Here is a 21,314-nt window from a genome sequence, read left to right as displayed (position 1 = left end):
CATTTTACGTCGAAACCAAAAATGAGATCGCCACAACACCAAATACAGTTCAGACCAAGTTGTGTATTTGTCAAACACAAAGAAACAAACAAATTTTCAGGAATTTTCGAATTTTGTACAAAAAAGAACAAAACAAACAGAAAAAAAAGTCCGCCATATTTATCAAAGCCGAACAGCGCCCACCGAAAACATAGACACAGGCACGTCGCAATCGACATTATACACGAAAACAGTACAAGTTGGCAGGGTCGTCTTAGTTAAATGATTTTTTTTTGTTAAATATTTTTCTTCGTCGACACAATTGGAGTAAACGGGAGCCAAACACAATTATAACACGGAATAATCAAGTCAATTGGAGGGGAGAAGATTTGGGGAGACGAGGGATGATATAATTCTGCTTCTTTTTTTTTTTTCTCTCTTGTTTTTGTTGTGTGTGTGTGTGTATATATATATATATATAAAATTTGACTAAAAAACACGTCAATCAACTCAGGACATTCAGGGGAAACGGGAGACAACGACAATGAAAACGCTTGTTTAAATATAAATCTTGTTTTTTTTTTTTCTTCGTTTCTTTCCGTTTCTTCAACAGAAAAAATGAAAGAAAGAAGATGAGAAATTCTCTTCTTTGCCTCTGATTATTTACATACGCAAAGTTTTTATGTATCACATGATGAGAAATTTTCTTTTTTTTTTTTTCCAGTGGGAATCATCTCTGGTCATGGCAAACATCCCTCTTCCTCTAACTCCGATCATTACCTTTTTTTTTTTTTTCCCCTTTTTTTTTCCATCTTCTTCGTCGTTTGGAAAACGCGTTCAGCATTCCGTGAATGGCAGAGTGGGCCTCTGGATGGCGGGACTGCGTTGCTGCTCCAGCACGGCACCACTGGCCACAAAGATGCGCTCGCCGTTCATGAGGCTGAGAGCCGTCAGGCCCGTCTCCTGCTCGTAAGGGTACAATGTGGGCCGCTGGCTGTAGCGGTCGGCGTCGAAATGGGGAGCTCCTTCAAAGCCCATGTGGATGGGCGGCATGGCCGGGTGCGAATGCTGGGCGGCGTCGAACTGATTCAAACTCGGATGGCGGTGCTTGGTCCTCAGGTGCGGCGAATTGAAGGCGCAGCTGATGGTCGTCAACAGGTCGTGAGTCCCGCCCGGCTGGCTCTGGCTGCTCAACTGGTGGTGATGGTGCCCGTGGTTGTGGTGGTGGTGCTGCTGCAGTGGGATCAACGGACGGCTGTCGCCGTAGGAGCGAGACGACTGCCGACTGACGTCGCTGCTGTTCTGTCTCCGGTCCTCGTCGCTCAAGTCCGACGCCTGCTGGTAGTGCAAGACGGCCGGGCCGCGCTGGAGCTGGTGCTGCTGGTTGTTGCTGCACGGACAGAGATCTCCGCCGCCGCATCCGGCGTTGCGCTCGATTTCCTCGTAGACGGGATCCGACACCATTCCGTTCTCCTCTTCCGCTTCCTCCGCCAAAGTTTTGCGGGCTCCTCCGGCTCTTCTCAAATCGATCTCCATGTAGGTGTGGTTCCACGGCGAAGCGGAGCGGCTGCGCTTGTTCGATCCCCTCAGGTGTTGCTGGTGGTGGTGGGCCAGTCGGAGCGGAGAGGTGCGGGTGTTGTCGCGGAATTGGGCAATCAGCTGGGCGTCCATGGCGGCTCCTTCGGCGAGGGCTGGATTGGGCACCGGATGAGGGTAGTTGTTGCCCCGCGGTCGGTTCATGCTCCCGTTGGCTTGCTGTTGTTGCTGTTGCTGTTGTTGTTGTTGTTGTTGCTGCTGCTGCTGTTGCTGTTGCTGTTGCTGCTGCTGGAGCAAAGCCTGTTGTTGCTGCTGAAGTTGGACTTGTTGCTGAACCAGCGGCTGTTGGGCGCGGAGTTGCTGCTGACGGGGAGAAGAGTCATCCTGTTCCGAGCTGCCATTGCCAGAATCACGTCCGTACGATTTGTACGATCCATTCTAAAAGGACGAACAGAAATGGACACATTAGTTTAACCACACGTCGAACCGTTTAACGCTCGAATGAATTTACCTCGAGTTCGTGAGGTGAGTTGATGATTGGCTGCTGTTTGAGTGTTCGAGCGCTGGATCGCAATTGGCTGTTCTTGGTGTTGTTGAGTCGCATGCTGCTGTTGTTGTTGCTGAGCTGGGGGGCAACCAGGGTCACGTCGGCGGGACCTCTCCACGGCTGGGGCATGTACTGCATTCATCAAAAACATAATCAAAAACAAAAACGATTAATCATTCACGTCTCTCTTTACTAGTTTCGAATCTTGCAAGGGAAAATTTCAAAAAAAAAAAAAAAAAAAAAAAAAAAAAAAAAAAAAAAAAAAGGGCGGACCAGTCATGCATCAGTTAATCGAAATCAATCAACGTTAACTTACAGTGGCTGTGGTCAGAGCGTCGCTGGCCGTCAGAGTGGCGCCGGCAGAGGTGGCACCGCTCGATCCGTAGAAAATGGTCTGATTGTCTTTGCCTCCGGTGCTGGGCGACGTGGCCGACGTGCTGGACGATGACGAGTTGCCGGCCAGGCAGCTGGACGGCAAGCATCCGTGCCGGTGTAGGGCCTTGTAGACGTCCTTGCGGACCTGCTCGTTTTGGAAGCAGTGGAAGAAGAAGATGAAGACGCCCTGGAAACTGTTGAGGATGGTGAAGACGTAGGCCATGGCCACAGTCGACTCGCTCAAGTAGAGAAGACCAAAAGTCCACGTCAAACCCAAGAGGAACACCAAGATGAACGATCCACGGATCCAAACCCTGTTGAATATTTTTTTTTTTTTTTTTTTTTTTGATAGAGGTGGAAATAAAAATAAAAAAAAAAAGAAAAGAGGATTGAGTGACGTTTACAAATTGCAAGATTTTCAAAAATGAAATGTACCTGGCGTTAGTCAGACGCGATTGCTCTTTACTCTTCATGACAGCTGACGTGGTCTGATGGCGGTACATGACCCAAATAGCCAGTCCCAAGAAGACGAAATTGGCCTGTTTCATGCGTCGGCAAACGTAACAGAAAAAAAAAAAAAAAAAAAGTTAATTAAAAAGTCTCAAAAAAAAAAAAAAAAAAAAAAAAAAAAAGAAAGTTCACACATTTCATCAATCAAGAACTTACAGCGAGGATGAGAATGACCGGCCCGACAAAGCTAAAGATGAAGTAGTTGTCGGCCCTGAGCCAGCAGTAATCCAGAGTGCCGTAGCTGAAGGGATCGACGACCGAGGAGACGGCGTCGATGAGGACGGGCACTCCGTATCCGCAGAGGTAATACCACTTGACGCGCGACTTGTCCGACTCAAAGACCTCGACCAGCATGACGTAGAGCTGGAATCCTTCCAGGAGCATCCACATGAAGGCGCAGAGGAAGAAAAAGTGGAGGAGGCCGGCAACTAGGCCGCAGACGATCCTGTCGTGCGTCGCGTTGATGCCCGAGAGAAAGACGATCTCGGCCAGCAAGAGACAGAGGCAGAGGTTCTTGTGGATCGTGTTCCGGTCCGACTTGAGCTGGCGGTGGCACAGGGTGAAGACGGCGACGGCCAGGGCCAGGCAGACGATCGAGATGCTGCAGCCGATGTAGGTGATGGTGGCCAAAGCCCTCTGGTGGAGCGACGTCAGCGGAGTCGAGTGGAGATCCATCAATACGGCGAAGTTGGTCAAGTGGTCGCATCGGCACTGGGTGTGCGTCCGGTTGGTGGCCAGCACCCTGCAGCCTTCGTCCGACCATCCGCTGATGGTGTAGTCCCAGAAGACGCACGTCGGATTGGAAACGTTATCCTGGCGCAGATGCTGGAAGCGGATCGTCACCGGCTGCGGCAGCTGGATGTGACGGCCCTTGCCCAGCGAGGCGGAAATCACCCGAGAGTTGACGATGCGGGTGGCATTGTACTGCTCCGAATAATGGCCAAACTGCTGCTGCTGCTGCTGCTGCTGCTGCTGCTGCTGATGTTGTTGTTGTTGTTGTTGGCGGTTGGGAGAGGAAACGGAACCGGAACCGGTCGCGGTCGCCTGATCGCGGTGCGAGTGGTGATGATTGTGTAGCTGATGGTTCATGCTGGTCGGGCTCAGAATGTCCTCCATGTGCTCATAGGCGAACAAGACGACGCGGACGAGGCCGTTGTCGCTGTTCTCCAGCAGGGCCTCGGCGGGCAGAGTGATCCAGTCCTCTTTCGATTTCCAAACTTGAAGCTCCTCGGCCGAGGGGAACGTCAGCTCGTTGATGTTCCTCATGTCCAGCACTCGGACGGACATGAGGATATTGTCGAATGACTGGAAAACGGATTTCTGCCGCGAGATGGTGTTGGCCAGCAAGAAGGCGTTCTCCTCGAGTCCGGTGAGCAGGGCCGTGGCCGTCGTTCTGGCGTGCTGATCCCTCTGTTGAGTGGCGTAGTAATGCGGATCCACGGATGCCACTTCATCGGCATCCGCAGACGAAGAAGACGATGCGGAATTTAGGGTAGCCGACGGTGCTTGTGGCGGTAGCGCTACCGCTACTGCTGCTGTTGTTGTTGTTCCGGCTCCGATGGGTGGCGTGGTGAGACCGAGATCCCTCCACGCCAGAGACTGGGCCGATCCGAGGAGGCTGGAGCCGGCCCTGACGACGCTCTGCACCAGCTCCGTGACGATGGCTTCGCGCTGTCTCCAGTCGGGGAATGCCTGCAGGTCGGCGGCCATCTTCAGGGCCATTTGTCGGAGTAGACGGGCGGCGGCCATCATGTCGCCGCCGTAGAGCGTCTTGGAATGCGTCACTTGGGCCAAATCGTTGGCGATGGAAATGATCGAGTCGCCTTCGCCGATCCGCGAGTCCAGGCTCGTCAACCAAACCGACTTGCACTCGCTGAGATCGGGCGACGATGGATACCAAGCGGCCGACGCTGCGGCTCCTTGGCCGGCCGAACAGAACCATCTGGCGTAGCCGGTCGCACCTCCGGGGCAAGGTTGAACGACTTGGTCGCCACTTCGGGTCCAGTTCCAGTACAATCCTCGCGTAACGGCCGGCTGGCAGTACATGTTGTGATCAACGCCACCAGGTGGCCGCTGTGATTTGTGGTCTGAAGAGCTTTTCGGTCTCGAACTACTGGCAGCTGTTTTTGTTTTGTTTTGTTTTGTTTTGTTTTGTTTGTTTTTTTTTCGTCATGAAATTGAACAGAAAAGAAAAAAGATGTTAAATCAAGTTGTTCGTTAAATTCTTGTACATTTTTATGAACGAGGTGCCATTGTGTCTTGCTGAGAAACGCGACGCTTCTACGAGATCTTTTCTCCTGTCTCATCCTCTGTTTTCATTTATTTATCTTATTTCATTCCCCCCCCCCCCCCTTCTTTCCATTCTGTGTGTGTAGGTTCATAACTCGAGGCTCTTGTCCCGTGTGTGTCGCCTCCCTTTTTTTTTTTTTTTTTTTTTTTCTTTTTCCTATTCCCTGCGACCGATTCTATTCACGCCATCGCCATGAACCGTGACACGTTCTTCTTCTTCTTTTTATTTCCCTTCGCCGCCCCTGTTCCTTTTTTTTATTTTATTTTCCTCTCTACTTCTGTATATGTGTGTCTGACATCAGCCGGACACACACTCACGGCAGACACTCGTAGGCATACACACATAGAAAAGATACTATAAAAAGAAAAGAGGAAAGATAGAGCCAGAGAGAGAGCTCGAGTAAAAAGAAATGAAAAAAAAAAAAAAAAAAAAAAAGAAAAGAAAAGGAAAATGCGCATCAGTCCCAATATGGTTCGTTGTATGAGCTGCTGCTGCTGCTGTCTGCCGAATGAATCAAAAGACTCTCTCTCTCTCTTTCTTTCTCATTCGGAGGAGGGAAAAAAAAAATGCAATTATTGTTATCTAAGCGCGAGCCGCCGTTGTGGAAGAGAAGGGGGGGGGGGGAGAAACGAAATTTGTTGGAAATAAAAAAAAAAACAAAAACGAAATGCCCAGGCGAACAATCTAAGGTGGCGGTGTTTTTCATCCACAAATGGGGAGGCAACTAATCAGAATAGAATCATAATAGGTGTACTGGAACACGCCCTCTCGTCACGAAAACTTCTTTACCCTTTTCTTTTTTTTTTTTTGTTTTCCTTTTTAAAAAATAATGTACCCCAAGGAAGCGCGAAGAAAGAAAAAAAAACGAATTTCTCAGTAACAACAAAGATGGCGGAGGCTATAAGCTTACCGGTCGTACTGGAACCGGGAGTGGTAATGAGATCGCCATTTAGATCGTGTCCGTTTTCTTTGTCGACGCCAACGACGACGTCGTCCAGTCCGACGAGATCTTGATCGTCTTCGAAACCGGAAATGGACAGCGTCGAGGTGGTCGGCGGTAGCGGAGTGGACGACGAGGAAGAAGATTGCGGACGACGGCCGGGGAAATCGGGGACGAGCACTGTGACTTCCGTCAGTTCCACTAAGAGATTAGGCAATGGAGTTGTCGTCGATGTCGTCGTCGTCGTGGTTGACGGCTTGCCGGTGGTCGAACTCGTCGTCACTGCAGCGGACGCGGTGGACGTGCCGTTGCCCTGTTCCAAAATGGCCGTTGTCGACAATTGCGACGTCGCGTTGCCGACGACCGCGGGGACTATCTCGGCTTGTTCGGTCGACGTCGACAACACCATCGGATTGGATGTGGTCGTCGTCGTCGTCGTCGACGAGGCATTTTGCAAGCCCAACGTGTTCCAGATGGACGGTCCGACCGAGCTGAACCAAGGCGGCCTCGGCCTGGCTGTCGAAGATGTGGGCGTCGCTATAAAATGGGATGCAAAAAAAAAAAAAAAAACAATGGAAAAAGAGAAATTCATTAGACAATGATGGCCATTTGAAAAGCCTACACCTACACCCGCCAAAAAAAACAAAAAAACGTTGATTGACCGTTTTTGTTGGGGGGTGGGGGGTGGCAAATTGGTGTCTTGTAATAGAACGACAACAATAGAAGAGGGGCCAGCCAACCTACCTGGAACGCATTGATAGTGGGCTTCGAGGTACTTGAGCGTGCCTGGGCACGGATCTCCGAAGACGTTGGTGCTGGCCAGAATGCTGCAATTAGTCTGCTGATTGCATCTATGCATAATCACGAGATAAAAAAAAAAAAAAAGGGGGGGGGGAAAGAGAGAGAGAAAAGAAAATGGTAAATAAAAGGTTTAGAAATAAATAACACACAATGCCGGTCGTGATTAGATCTGGCTGCCGTGCCAAGAGAGCTTTGCACGGAGCACTATTTTTTTCTTTTTTTTGTTCTTTCTTTATTTTTTTTTTTTTCGTTTTTTTGATTATCATCCTTCCTCTTTCTCTCTTTCTCTCCTCTTCCTCCACCTCTTCAACATGTCTCGCCTCTGGGGCCAAATGGGAAAAAAGAAGCAAAAGAAGGTCGAAGAACCCAACACGACTCTCTTCTTCTTCTTCTTCTTCTTCTTTTTCTCAACCAAAGTCACACAGACACACACGCACAAAAGAACCGGTTCTCTCTTTTTCTTGGTCACGGCTGCCCTTTTTTCAAAACTTATTTTCTCTCTCCATCAGATTGGTGAAGAAAAAAAAAAAACACAGCAAAAAGGCGTCAAGGCATCACCAATCCGAATCAAAAGAGAGAAACAAAAGAGAAAAAAAAAAGAGAGATGGCACTTACTTGGAGTGTAGGGCGCGTAGAGAACGATGCGACATGCAGTTGACGGACCAGTCCGTGTCGCCGTGCTCGTTGCAGATGGTGATGGAGAAACGGCCGTAGTTGGCCCGCAGCAGGTTGATCACCTCGTTGTTGTCGCTGCAAGACAACGTCAACATGGACCCTTCGCACGCGTACGCCGTCCGGTACTTTCTCTGGTCACCTGTTGCATTTTTTTTTTTCAAAAACAAAAAAGAAAACGGATGTCATGAAACAAAAGAGTTACAATTTTTGAATGGAGGAAGGCAGATATAAAAAAAAAAAAAAATAAAATAAATTTTTTTTTTTGTTTTTTCATTTGAGCGGCTGTGAATTTTATGTGTGTGTGGCCGGATGGACGGCCAGCAGGGAGGGGAAACACGAATTACGACGACACGCTTAGAGAAAAGAAGCGAACACAAGAAAAATTTTTCAGAGTATTTTTTTTTTTTTTCGGGTGGGGGGGGGGGGATAAAAAAAAAGGGGGGGGGGGCCTTACCGCCCGTTGAGAGAGCCTGCCCTTTTTACAAAGAAAAAAAAGTTATCTAATAAAAAAATAGATATATATATTTATAAATAATGTTTTTTAAAAGGGAAAAGAAAAAAAAATAAAATAGTTGGACCCCCCCCTGTGTGTCGAATTTGATTTTGTTCAGGGGTTAAGGAATAAAAGAATAACACGTCCCCCAATCGGGGATGATTTTTTTTTTTTTTTTTTTACCCCCCAAAAGACGACGATGTCTAGGCGGACCTTGTCGTGGCGGTGTAGGCCAGTTTTTCCTATTACAAAGTCGATCAAGTGTCAAATTGAAAATTCATTTTCTTCTTGAGCTATTTTCTTTCGATGAGAAATGCCTCCTTCAAAGTGAGTAGAAAAAAAAAAAAAAATAAATAAATAAAAAAATGATGTGCGCGCAACAGTTGTGGGGCGGGTCTGATCTAACCATCGGCGGCGGAGGGCTGTCATCATCACCCTTCGTGCCGACCCATCATCATCATCAGCACCGAGAGAAAGAAGATCCGCATTGAAACACTTGTCATTATACTTATTACAATTGTTGTACGTTTTTCCAGTAAACCCTCTTTTCAACTATTTCTCGCGCTTTTTTTTTTTCTTCAACCTTTCTTTTTTTTTTCATTTGAAAACATCAATCAAGTAATTGACTACAGTCGGCCCAGGCTTAGAGCGCTCCCGAATTGCGTGCCATCGAGGCCATAGACAAAAACCGAGTTCTACCACCCAACCCCGGTGCGCTGTGATTGCCGAAAATAGCCAAAGGCTTTTTCGTCTTCTTTCATATTTTGTTTTGTTTTCCTTCCACCTTTATTTCTTTCCCAGAGAGAGAGAGAGCGCGGCGCCTGAAGATACAAGGGCGCACGCTAGAGCGATCCATCAAATCATTGAATTTTTCTTCTTCTTCTTCTTCTTCTTCTTTCAAGGGAGAGAAAAGTTATACATTTGTATATCAAAAGACTAGCCGACAATTCAAAGTCAAGTCGTTCCTCCCTCCTCCCTTTATTCTCAGTTTGATAACCCGAGCGTGATACGAATGATGATGGTCGAAAAGCCGCCAAACTATTTGTCTTCCTCTTCTTCTTCTTCACTTTTTTTTTTTTTTTTTTTTTTTTCTTCTCCAGAAATAAATATATTACGTTTATAAATAAAAAACAACAAAAATGGGCTTTTCTTTTTGTTTCTCGTGCCTCTGTGACACGGACATCAAACAAAAGGAAATCGTAAAACCAAAGAGAGAGAGAGAGAGAGAGAGGCAGTTGTATAATATAATCCACTGCTGACCATCCGATTGCTCGTACAAAGTGTCTCTCGCTGCGGAAGCTTAAAGTCAAACAGACGTCAGCAACGGGTGTCTATATTTCGTGTGAGAACGGACACTCACGAGCTCCTTATAAACCTCCCTCCCCGAACTATCAAAAAAAAAAAAAAAAAGGAAATTTGCAAACGGGTTTTTGTCACCGTCACACGAGAAAAGATCATCCGAGCCACAGGTGATGTTGGCCAAGAAGATAACGGCAAAAAAAAAGTTTCAACGCTCGGCTGCCTCCCCCCCCCCTTCCTCCTCTTCGCTCGCCAATGAGAAATACGTATGCTAATTTCGAGTTGGACACGTACACAAGGTGTGTGGCTCTTTTGTGTCGATGGGCGTGTCACAATTCGCACCTTTCGGGCCGGCTTTTATTTCCCTTTCCTTCCTTATCCAGTTGTTATTGCGCTATAAAACGCAATAAAATAAAGACAAGAGAGAGAGACTAGTTTTCTTTTGATTTTCTTATTTGATTTTCTTCTTTTCGTCCAGCCATTTTCTTACATGTGTCAACTCTTTTTTTTTTTTTTTTCTTTTTTATTTCCCCTCACTGAAAACAAAAAAACGATTCAAAGTCACGGTCCAGCGTGACTTTTCTCTGCCAACATGAAAAAAACGATAAAAATAAATTCTACACTTCTCTCTCCCCCCCCCTCTTTTTTCTTCTTCAACAGAATTTGAAATTTATGTAATCAGTGGCGCCTCACTCGATCAACCATTAAAAAAAATAAAAAAACGAAGAAGAACTTTTGGAATCGAAAAAACCCAACGGAGCAACTCGACAGGTAAGAAGGAGAAGAAAAGGGATGATCGGATGACGTTAACGCGCTCGACTAGATATTCTTTTCTTGTTCCGAAAATGTTGAACAAAAAAAAAATAAAACTCTTCTTCTCCTTCTTTTTCCCCTTTCATTTTTGTGTTGCATCCCCGTGATTCTCCAACACACCGCCTCCTTTTCCCTCCCATACGAAAAGAATGAAATAAAATAACATGTAAAAAGAGGCGGGTTCTTAGACCTCCCAGGGTTTCCTCCCTGGCCGTCTATAGAGCCGCCATTTTTGATCCTCCAACAAAGTTTCCTCTTGCAAGTCGTGCCCCATCATTGACTTCCATCCCCGTCATATTATAAGCGTTTCTTCTCTTTCTTTTTTTTTTAAATGTCCGTTCGATTGAAGGTCTGATTCAAAACGACATGTTCTCTCTCGCTCACTTTATTTCAAATCCCCCCCCCACACACCAAATCGTAAAAGGGAAAAGGAAAAAAAAAAAAAGAAAAAGAATCTTGTTGTTGTTGTCACATGCCCCGTTAGAGTGTCGTAGTCGTCATCGGTTTGGCATTTTGACCTCAACAAGAAAAAATAAGCGACAGGGATACAAGACATTTGAATAGAACAAAAATTGAAACGAAACCCCCCCTTCAACTGAAATTTAAAAAAAAAGAGACAATTTTAGTGTCAGTCGCCGGATGCCATACATCGTCAACTACTTTGTAGGTCAAACGTTTTTTCTTCAACAAAAAAAAAAATGATATACGAATGTAGTTTTCATTGCTCCGTGTTTTTTCAACAGAGTGCACGTCACGCAAAATGAACGAGTGAGAGAAAAGTTTGGGCTTTGCCACCAAAGACGTTGCTAACGGAATCTCACATTCAATCGTCTTGTTTCAAAACTTCAACTTTAATTTTAGCGGGCGAGAGAAAACAACACATTCACGTCCCCCTTTTTTTTTTCTGTGTGAATTTTGGCGTTGCGTGTTTGGGAAAATAAAACGTGTACTTTTTCTTTCTTGTCCCGGCCAGAAACAAAAGAACATCGACGATGGCGACGGCGCATTGTGTACTTGTACGAGTGTCTATCGATTTGGATAGTGGGATGCAAATCGACTCTCGTGTTTTTCATGCCGACTTTTCTCTCACGAAGTAAGAAAAAAAAAAAGGACTAACTAATGACTTCATTAACATCACGCGCGTGAAATGAACAGCCTCGCTCTTCCTCTGCCTAGGCGATAGATAATCATTATTACAGGGTATTAAGCGAAAAGCCATTTTCATCTTTTCTTTTTCTCTCTCTCTCTCTCCTTCTTTAATACATCATATTCTAATGTTCCTTTTTTTTTTTCCCTTTCCAAATCCCCTATCAAACGACTATAAAGAATGTTCGTCTTTCCCATGGAAGTCAGGAAAAAAAAAAAAAAAAAAAAAGACCTAAGAAAAAGATGACGGGCTACCTCAATTTCTCGGACTCGAGTCGGCTCTTTTCTTCTACAGGTAAAACATATAGGAGGGGAAGGAGAATATCGTTGGTGGGAAGAGACTTTTTGACATCTCTCAACCCCCCTCTAACACCGCCTGGGATTTCTCTCCCCCTTCCCCCCTCCTCAAGAGGCCCCAGATCTTATCTTCTTCTTCTTCAGATTTCCATTTAAATATACAAAGAAATCTAAGGGGAAAAAGAGACTCGCCAACAGAATCAATGGCTACTATCAACATAGACACACAACAAGTCGTACGTGAAATAACGGCAGTCGTCGTGACACGTCGGGATTAGGAAAAAGAGACACGTAACATTGCGGATCTCGGCTGCTGCGCTGTTTCGCTTGTCGCACCAAAATGCGCATCTACAACCGAACCCAACGCTTAAAAGAATAACATCCTTTTTCTATCTTTCTCGTTCTCTCTCTCATTCGGCCCGTTACAAAGAAATTCTTTGTGTTCAGGAGAGAGAAAAAAAAAAAAAAAAAAAGAAAATTTCCCCACACACACACACACACACACACGCACATTAAGAAGAGCCTCTCCCCATGTCTTCAAACTACTACAACCGTTTGGGTCTCGCAGCGGAGCACCGTCCCAAAAGGTGAGAAAAAGAGAGGCGCACAGCGAAAAAGAAAGAAATGTAGGTAGAATTATTAAAAAGCAAAAGAAGATGCGAAGCATTTCTTTCCAGGGTTCAGAGTTCATCATCAAATGGACGCCACAGTGAGGAGCTCCACAAACCCCTGGGTAGAAAAATCTCAGCATCTCACCTCCCCTCCAGACCATTTCCTTTTTTTTCTTCTTTACCAAAAAAATGTAAATATTACAATAAGAAAGGAAAGAACGAAGTAGAAAAAAAAAAAAAGGCCCTGAAAAGAGTTGAGACTCGTCTGCTATAACGAGAAAGAAATACATCCAGCAAATTGTATCCCGTTGTGAAAGGAGAGACTCTTTATTCCACTGCGTCCTGTCTGCGTCGTATCGATTCGGGGGTAGTGCAAAGAGGAGGGGGAGGAGGAGACGCGATCGAGTCGTAATGGCAGTCGTAATAGGAAAGAGGCTAGTTGCTATGGCAACAGTGTATCGAACAAAAGGCAAAAAAAAAAAAAAATCTTCAATCGCTTCTGCGTTCCAAGTAAAAAACTTTGATTTCATCTCGTCGAATGCTATTCTTAGGGTGGGGGGGGGGGGGGGGGGAGGCGTAGAACAAAACAAGCCACCACGCAGTACCAACAAAACGAAGTCGTTTCAAAGAATTCGAATTATGGTCTTTTTTCCCTCTTTTTAGAAGTAGAAGAAGAAAAAAAAAAAAAAAAAGGGGTGAAAGAGCATGGGCAACGATGCGCAGACGACAAGCCAACATCTTTGTGTCTCTTTCATGAACGAAACAGATTTCGTCTTTTTTCATTTTTTTTTTCTTTTTGTTTTCTACACCCATTTACAGCAAAAAGATGAACACACACACACACACACACACACACACACACACACACACACACAAAAAGAATGTCAAGTCAACCAGCCAGAAAAAAAGTTCTTTTGACGGCGGAATGTTTTTTTCTGTTGAAGGAGACAAAAGGGGAGGAAATCTGTGTGTACGATGAGAAGACGGGAGGGATGACACAATCTATTTTTAATTTGTTTTCCATTTCCCAACGACGACGACGACGACGACAGCGGGAACAAAACTCTATTTGCGACACACAGATCTATCTCTCGACTTGTAAAGCGAAAACAGACACAAAAGGGGGGAAAGGCAACAAAAGAGGATTGCGCACTTGATTGGGCATATTTTCTACCCTTTGATTATTATGATTCGCGACTGGTACACCAAACTAATGCAATTGATGCCCAACGTATAAAAGAGGGACTTTTAGACCAAGAGGCACATTGATTGAAAATCGCAGACCCAACCCTTATACTACATCTTAATGGATATCCCCCCCCTCCCTTCCTACCCCTCTTGCATCTCTTCCCCTCCTACACCACGCACATCATATTAGAAAAAAAAAACGAAGAAAGAAAGCCCCTTCACAGTCGCCATGTGTACATAACAACAATCTAATCGAATAGCCCCTTATAGCTCAGTTTTTATTCTTCCTCCTCCTCCCCCCCCCCCCTTCCCTCGTAAGCCGGGCAGCCGGACGCGGCTCTCTGTACAAGACGAATACACAATAGATCCGCGCATCCGTCACGGTTACACTCGGCCAAACTCTCCCTTTTCTTCCCTCATTCTCTTCGCTTTGGCTATTAATCGACACGGACGGGAGGGGCGCGCACTACAGTTGCTCCGGCGACAACAACAACAACAACAACTAGTCTTGAAAACGCATCCAGCCGCTAGAGGACTCTGAAACTGGTCGCTTCGAATGAAGATGAAAAAGAGGGGAGAGGTTGTGTTTGCTACATTCCAGACTCTCTATTCCTACCCTTATAACGTCCTTTTTGGACACACTACACACACACACACACACAACAAAAGCAGAGAGAGAGAGGACCGTCTGGCCTGGGCCTCTTGGCTGAGACTTGGGCACTGTGTGTGTGTGTGTGTGTATATGTGTGTTTGACAGAGATGGATGTGTTTATTGCCGCGAAGCTGGCGGAGGGTCAAAGTATCCATTTTTTTTTCTCCTGTTCTTTTCTTTTCTAGTGTGTTGTTGTGTCGTCTTTTTTTCCATTTCGCCCTCACAAACTGAAGAGAGAAAATCGTTCCTCCGTGTGTTGCTCGTCTTTAGCATGTCCCTCATATTCCCTCCATCAGCAACCAACTCTTTTCACACACACACACACAAAAAAAATCGATCGACTCGGGTAAAAATACACACAAGAAAAAAAAGGAAAGAAAAAAAAAATCTTTTCTTTCCTTCATTTCTCGAGGGATATGTTGGATATTATTAAAAAGAAGAGAAACTCTAAATGGCACACACATACACACACTGGGCTATTAAAAGCTGGGGGGATTATTTTCGGGATCGATCCAAACGACAACCCCACCCGTCCTTTACATTTCCCTCTTTTTATATATACATATTTTTTTATTCAACCCCCCGCCCTCCCCCTTGCTTTTCTATATCCCCGTTCAATACAGACACAAACATTAATAATCGACGACGGGCCCAAACGGCGTCGTAGTGAGACGTGGAGGACGAAGGGATTTAGACGGTCGGCTACCCCTGTGATATAAAAGTAATGAGCAACTTCGACTACACAACAACACTCTGTCCCTCAAGGCTGTAGAGGCCATCTAGTACCAGTCTTCTGTTGGTGACGGGATTCACCCACTACCCCCCTCTCACGCAAACACGACTCTCGTGTGTGCCAACCCCCCCCCCCCACATCAGGTTTTCTCTTTCTTCTTTATTTATTTATCCCTCTCGTCAATGTTGATTCTAGAAAGTCTATATCGACGACGACGTTCGGTGAGAGGGAAACAATATCCGAACGCAAAAAAAAAAAAAAAAAAAAGGAAAAGGTGAGGGAGAGAGGGAATGATTGTGTGTCAACAAACACGAGCACACACACATATAATGTATACATTGAAGAAGAAGGATGAGAAGACGTGTTTAAGCTAAAAAAAGAGAAGGAAGAAAAAACAATCATACCCCGAGACACACGAGTGGGGAGGACGGGTAGCGTCATTCGATATCAAAGTTGACAATAGAAAAGTATCGAGAGGAAAAAAAAAAACGCTTGAAATTGAACGCAAACGTGTCTCGAGAAAGAAAGGTGTGGATAGATGGGCTGGATCCCTTGCCCATCTGCCACGGTGTCCTCCCTTTTTTTTTCTCTTATCCAGAAGGGGACAGGTGTGAATCCTCAACAGAAAAAAGGAACCAAATTGACCGTGAACATCAAGTGATGCAGAAGAAGAAGAAGAAGGCTCACGACGGATCCATTACTCACACACGACTCGCCCACTCTTCTTCTCTTTTTTTGTTCACCAAAGAAAAATAAATACGCCATTGGTAGGACGATAGCTTCGCTCTGTGTCCCATCCCAGTCTGCAACACGGTTTCGAAACTCTTTGGCTGTACATCATCAGGAATTTTTCAATCAACACTCTGCCATCCTTTTTGCATCAAGCTTGACATGTTTCGTTTTTTTTTTGTTCCAGACACATCCAGCTGGAACTTGGCACACTGATTAAGGCGACCGATGGCCTCCGCGATACGAAAAACCGGATGGAACGTCATTTAAAAAGCTCCTCTTTTTTTTATGCGTCTTTTCCTTCGGTCATGATGAGGGGCGGTTACACCCAACACCCCAACAGGAGTCATCCCACAAATTTCGACATTGGAACGAAATTGGACAACCGGAACTACCGCGCGTGGTCAAACTTCTTTTTTTTTTTTCTTTACCAAACAAAAAAAAAAATATGAACGTGATGTGTGCCTACACCCAAAAAGCGATACAGTTGTTTTTCTACCTCCCCTGGTCAATAGCAGACCTCCTCCACAACTGGACCCCCGGAAGACAAAAAAAAAAAAAGGGGGAGCAATAAAAAAAAGAAGGTCATAAGGATCAAGTCTCCTTGTTGCACAGGTCCCCTCAAAGAAAAAAGAAAAATCTTCAAAATCAATAAAAAAAAAAAAAATGTGTGTTTGAAAAAGGCTGGTTTACCGTCGATGTATGCCCTTATTTAAAGTGAGAGAGAGAGAGAGAGATCTGGTTGCTCTATGTGTCGTTGATTTTTAGTGAGGGATCCAAAAGGGAAGACGCATTCCTTTCAAGGGTTTTCTTTTTCGAAAAGAGGAGAGACATTTTTACAACCTGGATATTGTCGTGTGTGTTTCGGGGCGGAGGGAGAAGAAGAAAAGGTTCCAAAGATCCAAGAAACAAGACAGTCGTCACACACGCCAAAAGACATAAATCCCTCCCAAAGTTGCTCGACCAACAACCCGACTGTGACAGAGGCACTGACTCCTCTCTTCTCCCTGGAATGTCACGTGGACACAGCAGACCGAAAATACAACGAGATAAGGAGATGGATGTGTCTCTCTCTTTTCTTTCCAGGAAGACGCTTTTGTTTTTCTTTCTTCTTTTTTTTTTCGAAGGCGGCATCGATAATCGTAAATTTACAGGAAAAAGACCCACAACACCAACACAACAATTTCTTCTTCATCAATCGATCGTTGCTTATCATTTCCGTTCAGACGACGAAAAGAAATCGGGAAAGAAGAAAAAGGAAGAGTTATTGGACTGGCATCGATGAAATATCCCCCGCCACATTCGATACAACCATCGAGTTCCACAAGAGTTTGTTTTTCGGCCAGGAAAATGCTATCCAAAATACAAGTCTCGCAATGTCGTAAAAAAAACAACGTTGGAATAGAAACCACCGTTTTTATTGAGAGAGTTTTGAATGCGGAGCCTTAAAAAAAAGCGGAGGGTAATTAAAAGGGATTTCTTCTTTGAAAAGGCGATGTCTATTGAGCCAATCAATGGAGGTTGGTTGGGGGTATTTCAATTTCGGGTCGGAGCCGAGAGAGAGTGAGGCTGTGGAACAACCACAAAAGAAAACTTTAAGAGAGAACACGAAGGAGACGTAAAGTCCTCCTGTTAGATATAGAGCTCATTAAGAGAGAAAAGTTTGACGATGGGGGGTGAGACACAGAGAGAGAGAGGATCGTCGTTGACAAACTATTGTGCTAGCGCCCAATAGAAGCTTAAGAGAGCTACGGATATGGAAGTTGGTGTGTGTGTGTATGTCTAAAAGGGCGAGTCAGTAAAAAAAAAAAAAAGAAAAAAGAAAGGAACTTACCGGCGGGAGCACGAGCTTGAGCCGTCAGACTTAGGCAGACAATCAAAGTCCAGACGAATAATAATATCGACGAGGATGATGAAAACCACCAACCACAGCGAGACAAGAGCGCCATGACGTTCTCTTTCTTGCCTCCTTGCCCTCGTCAAAATCAAATAATCCTTCCTGTGAAAGAGAAATACGCGTTAAAACATAGGCCGTGATGAACAACAACAACAACAACAAAATCATTCCTCTTTGTTTCAAACATTCTCCAAACTAATTACATAGGCAGGCCTAGTTCATCTTTCTTCAAACACATCAATAAAAGCAGCTTTAGTGATTAGTAGTTTGTGTGTTTTCTCTTTTGTTGGGACCAAAATGTCGTTCAACTGTTCAAATGTTCCACCTCCGTTTTTTTTTATTGGCTTTTCTCTTAGCCCTTTCTTTGCCTCTTCAGAAAGAGGAGAGCATTAAACAGACAAAGCGTCGTAAAAACGTGAAAGAAAGAAGAAAACCCTCAAAGTATAGTCATCATCACGGACGCTGGTGGTTGATGCGAAAGAAGAGAGAGAAAAAGAAAAGAAAAACACCGCAAAACATTTTACGGAAGAAAGTAAAAATAATTGAATGGACAGGAAAGATCCAATCAACTTTTTGTTTTTCTTCTCTACCCCCACTTTATCTTTTTGAAGGCAAAGGCAAGAAAAAAACAAAAAAAACATTGAGGGGGTGAGAAGCCAAATTGAGGTTGAAAGAAAAAGATGATTTTCTTGGACGAAAAAGCGGTGACTGAAGGAGACTACGAGGTTTGTAATTACTACACTCCCCACCCATTTTCACAAAAAACACAATTTTTCTCCATTCCGTTTCTTTTAAGACTTTTCCAAATCATTTTGTGACGTTCCACGTTTTTTTTTTTCAACAGAGTGATGACGAATCCAAAAGTGTCAAAAAGCTTAAGGGCGTTCGAAATGGCCGCTTCGAGTATTTTGTTAAATCAGGAATGTGTAGTAATGTTTATTCAAATTTCTTGCCGACCAGCTGGCTCATAAAACATAGATTTTTCAAGAGTCCAAAAAAAGGAGAAGAAAAAAAAAACCAAAGTCATTGGCCGATGCAAATTGGGTGTCCAAGTCAAAGTTGTTGTGTGTGTGATACTATGTACTACCAGTTGATCATCATCGATCAAAATATATGATAAAAAGGGCGGCAATGTCGGCACGACCAACCCATTTTCTCAACTATTTTGTGATGATTCACAAAAGAAAAAGATTTCGATTTTGTTTTTTGGTTACCTGCCGAGTCCAGTGTCGATGGCGATGACTTTGTTTTCCAGTCAAGATTAGTTTTTAGGCTGAGATTCTTCTTTTGGAATGTGGACGAAGACGGAAAAAAAAAAGAGAGAAAAATCAAAAATCACCACAGCATTTTCGAGTGATTCTCTTTAATCCACTTTTTGTTTTTCCTCGTCAAACTTAATTTTTTTTTTTTTTGGTCTCTTTTATTTCGGTTTAATCCTTCAACGGCTGGCAGTAACACACAGACACACGCAAGACACACACTCACACACACGCACTTGTTGAAGAACGGAGAACGAAGAATTCTTTTCCTCTCTTTTTTTTATCTCTTTTTCCCTCTCGGCTCAAGAAGGAAAGAACAAACCCTCGGGCCGTTCTCTCTCAAACACCACGGCTCCAACCAACAATGGCGTCCGTTTCTTTTCCTCGTTTCTGTTTCTTTCTCACTCACAACCTCCTCGCCTAAAACTGATTCGATAACTCTAAAACGTTTTCTCTCTCTGATTTAACACACGTCGATGAGTTGAATTTTACTTTGAACAGAAAACGATTCGAGGTTTGCGCGTCGGCCAAAGAAGAAAAAAAACACACACACTAGGAACCACACGAAACTTTTCTTTCTTTTTTTCGGGGGAGGGAAAATGGAACGGGAGAGCAAAGCGGAGCTCCTGCACCGTTGACGTCCGACTGGAAACTGAAGGGCGTACTGGCAAAGCCGGGGAGAACCAAGCAAGTGGCCCTTTCTCTCTCTCGCCCCCCCTTAAGCCCACAGGCAAGAAGCAAAGAGCTTTTCCAAAATGGCCGCGAACCGCTTTTTTTTTTTTTTTTCATTTTTCCTCTCCCTCCCTCCTTTCTCTCTCTGTCCGCCGTTGTCAAATCCAATCCAATCCGCTAGTTGCCTAAGGGCAGTCTTGTCCAAGCATGTAGACCGAATTTTTTCTTTCGTTTGCAAAGGAGTAGATGAAACAAAAAAAATGCAAAAACGAACAAAAAAAAAGTACATTTTTTGTTATGACGAGTTTTGTGTTCATGTCGACGACATTTTTTGGGTTCCTTTCTTCGTGTGTTCGAGATTGGGCAATCGTCCAAGGTAAACTCCTTCAATTGTTGAATGACTGCATTGTTCAACATCTTTTCGTCGTCGTCGTCGTGTCCAATGCAGACGAGCATTTACCAAATGTTATTTACGTGGCCATTAAAAACGAATTGTCGCCAAAAACGTTGCAAAAAAAAAAAAAAGTGCGAATTCATCTCGATGGATCGTAAATCGGTAACAATAATTCTTGTGTGTCATCGGCCCACATAAACTGTAGAGAGACAAATCACCATTACCAGCCAATGAAACGCGTTTCGTCACTGTCGATATTGCAAGTGCTCGTACTTTTTCCTGCACAAAGCTATTTGGAGGGAAAATGCAGACGACATAAAACAAACAACTCGACATTTTCGAAATCAAAAAAATGTTTTTTTTCGTTTCTTACGATAATATCGAAACGATGTTGAAATCGTGACCCGTTGTAACGTCGATGGAGGAAAAGAAAAAAACGAAAATGTGTTTGATAATCATCTATTTGTTCTGCGTGCAGGAGAATCGTGGCAACGATGCACCAGAGGGACCACCCAATTAAGTATTGCAAATGGCAAACAAACGAAAATGATTTGCTCACAAATTTAACGTCATTTGCAGATGGGTCAAAAAAAAAAAAAAAGAAAAAAGAGAGACTGATCGATTCGCCACACACTCTTTGGCACTCAATCGAAGAAGAAAGAAGTCTGCATTGTGTGGTTGAGGGCGAAAAAGGGCACGACGAATCGAGGCAAAACGTGACGCGTGTGTGTCGTTGAGAAAAGATTTTCTCTCGTGGTCGGATGCATCGTCAGCTGAAATCGAAAATGCTTTTTGAAAAGAGCCTTTATTCATCATCAAGTGGATATAGATGTACAAGAGCCTCACTACTGCTGACTGCCATTGTTTTACACGCAACTCGGTCAAGTACGATGATGAGTGTGTTCGAAAAAGGCGTAGCTGCAGAGTAGTAAGTAATCATCAGAAACTTTGGTCTTATGTTTGTCGTAAGTAGGACAATGAGTACCAGCGTTGCATACAATTCATCCCTTGTTTTTTTATTCACCACTCTTTTTCCTCGAAAACTATAGTGATTAGACAGAACAAACCCCGTCTCTCGGTCGAAAATCGATAGCTTATTCATTAAGCATCTGGCAACCGTGATTGAAATGTTACCAGCTAATAAATGACGGGGCAGAATCATCAGCGTCTGTTCACTATTTTGAAATGCGCGTATATAGGTCTATTATTATTGAATATAACCAATCGATAAATGTATACAAACGTATTGCTGCTGCTGCTGCTGCGCAATTGCCTCTTACCACACACACACACATCTCTTGCTAGTGTATTCGTACTGGATCGATACAAACATCAGCGTGAAAATGAGAAGCAATACACACACACACACAGAAAGTTGGCCCGAAGCACTAGCACCCAAAAGCATCGTGATGGCAATCATTGGGTGTTGACGGGGAAAAGGGGTGGCCGACGGCTATACGAACGACGTCCCTGTTTTT

At 44.4% G+C, this 21,314-nt stretch overlaps 1 protein-coding gene across 1 annotated transcript; it reads right to left on the bottom strand.

Moving 5' to 3' along the window:
• Positions 1-43: 43 nt before the first annotated feature.
• LOC130695004 (adhesion G protein-coupled receptor L2-like) lies at positions 44-19,007 on the bottom strand. The gene is made up of 10 exons (XM_057518120.1): positions 18,726-19,007; positions 17,449-17,613; positions 7,594-7,792; positions 6,922-7,028; positions 6,148-6,714; positions 3,104-5,067; positions 2,873-2,976; positions 2,379-2,751; positions 2,027-2,194; positions 44-1,953 (listed from the first exon to the last, which is right to left on the bottom strand). Exons 2-10 carry the CDS (start codon positions 17,561-17,563, stop codon positions 817-819), a joined length of 4,734 nt encoding a protein of 1,577 aa, XP_057374103.1. The 5' UTR covers positions 17,564-17,613; positions 18,726-19,007; the 3' UTR covers positions 44-816.
• Between the last annotated feature and the right edge of the window lie 2,307 nt (positions 19,008-21,314).

Source organism: Daphnia carinata, chromosome 4 (genome assembly GCF_022539665.2).
Source record: "Daphnia carinata strain CSIRO-1 chromosome 4, CSIRO_AGI_Dcar_HiC_V3, whole genome shotgun sequence".
NCBI lineage: Eukaryota > Metazoa > Arthropoda > Branchiopoda > Diplostraca > Daphniidae > Daphnia > Daphnia carinata.
The sequence above is the reverse complement of the archived record's forward strand: the minus strand, read 5'-3'. Positions and strand labels throughout refer to the sequence as shown.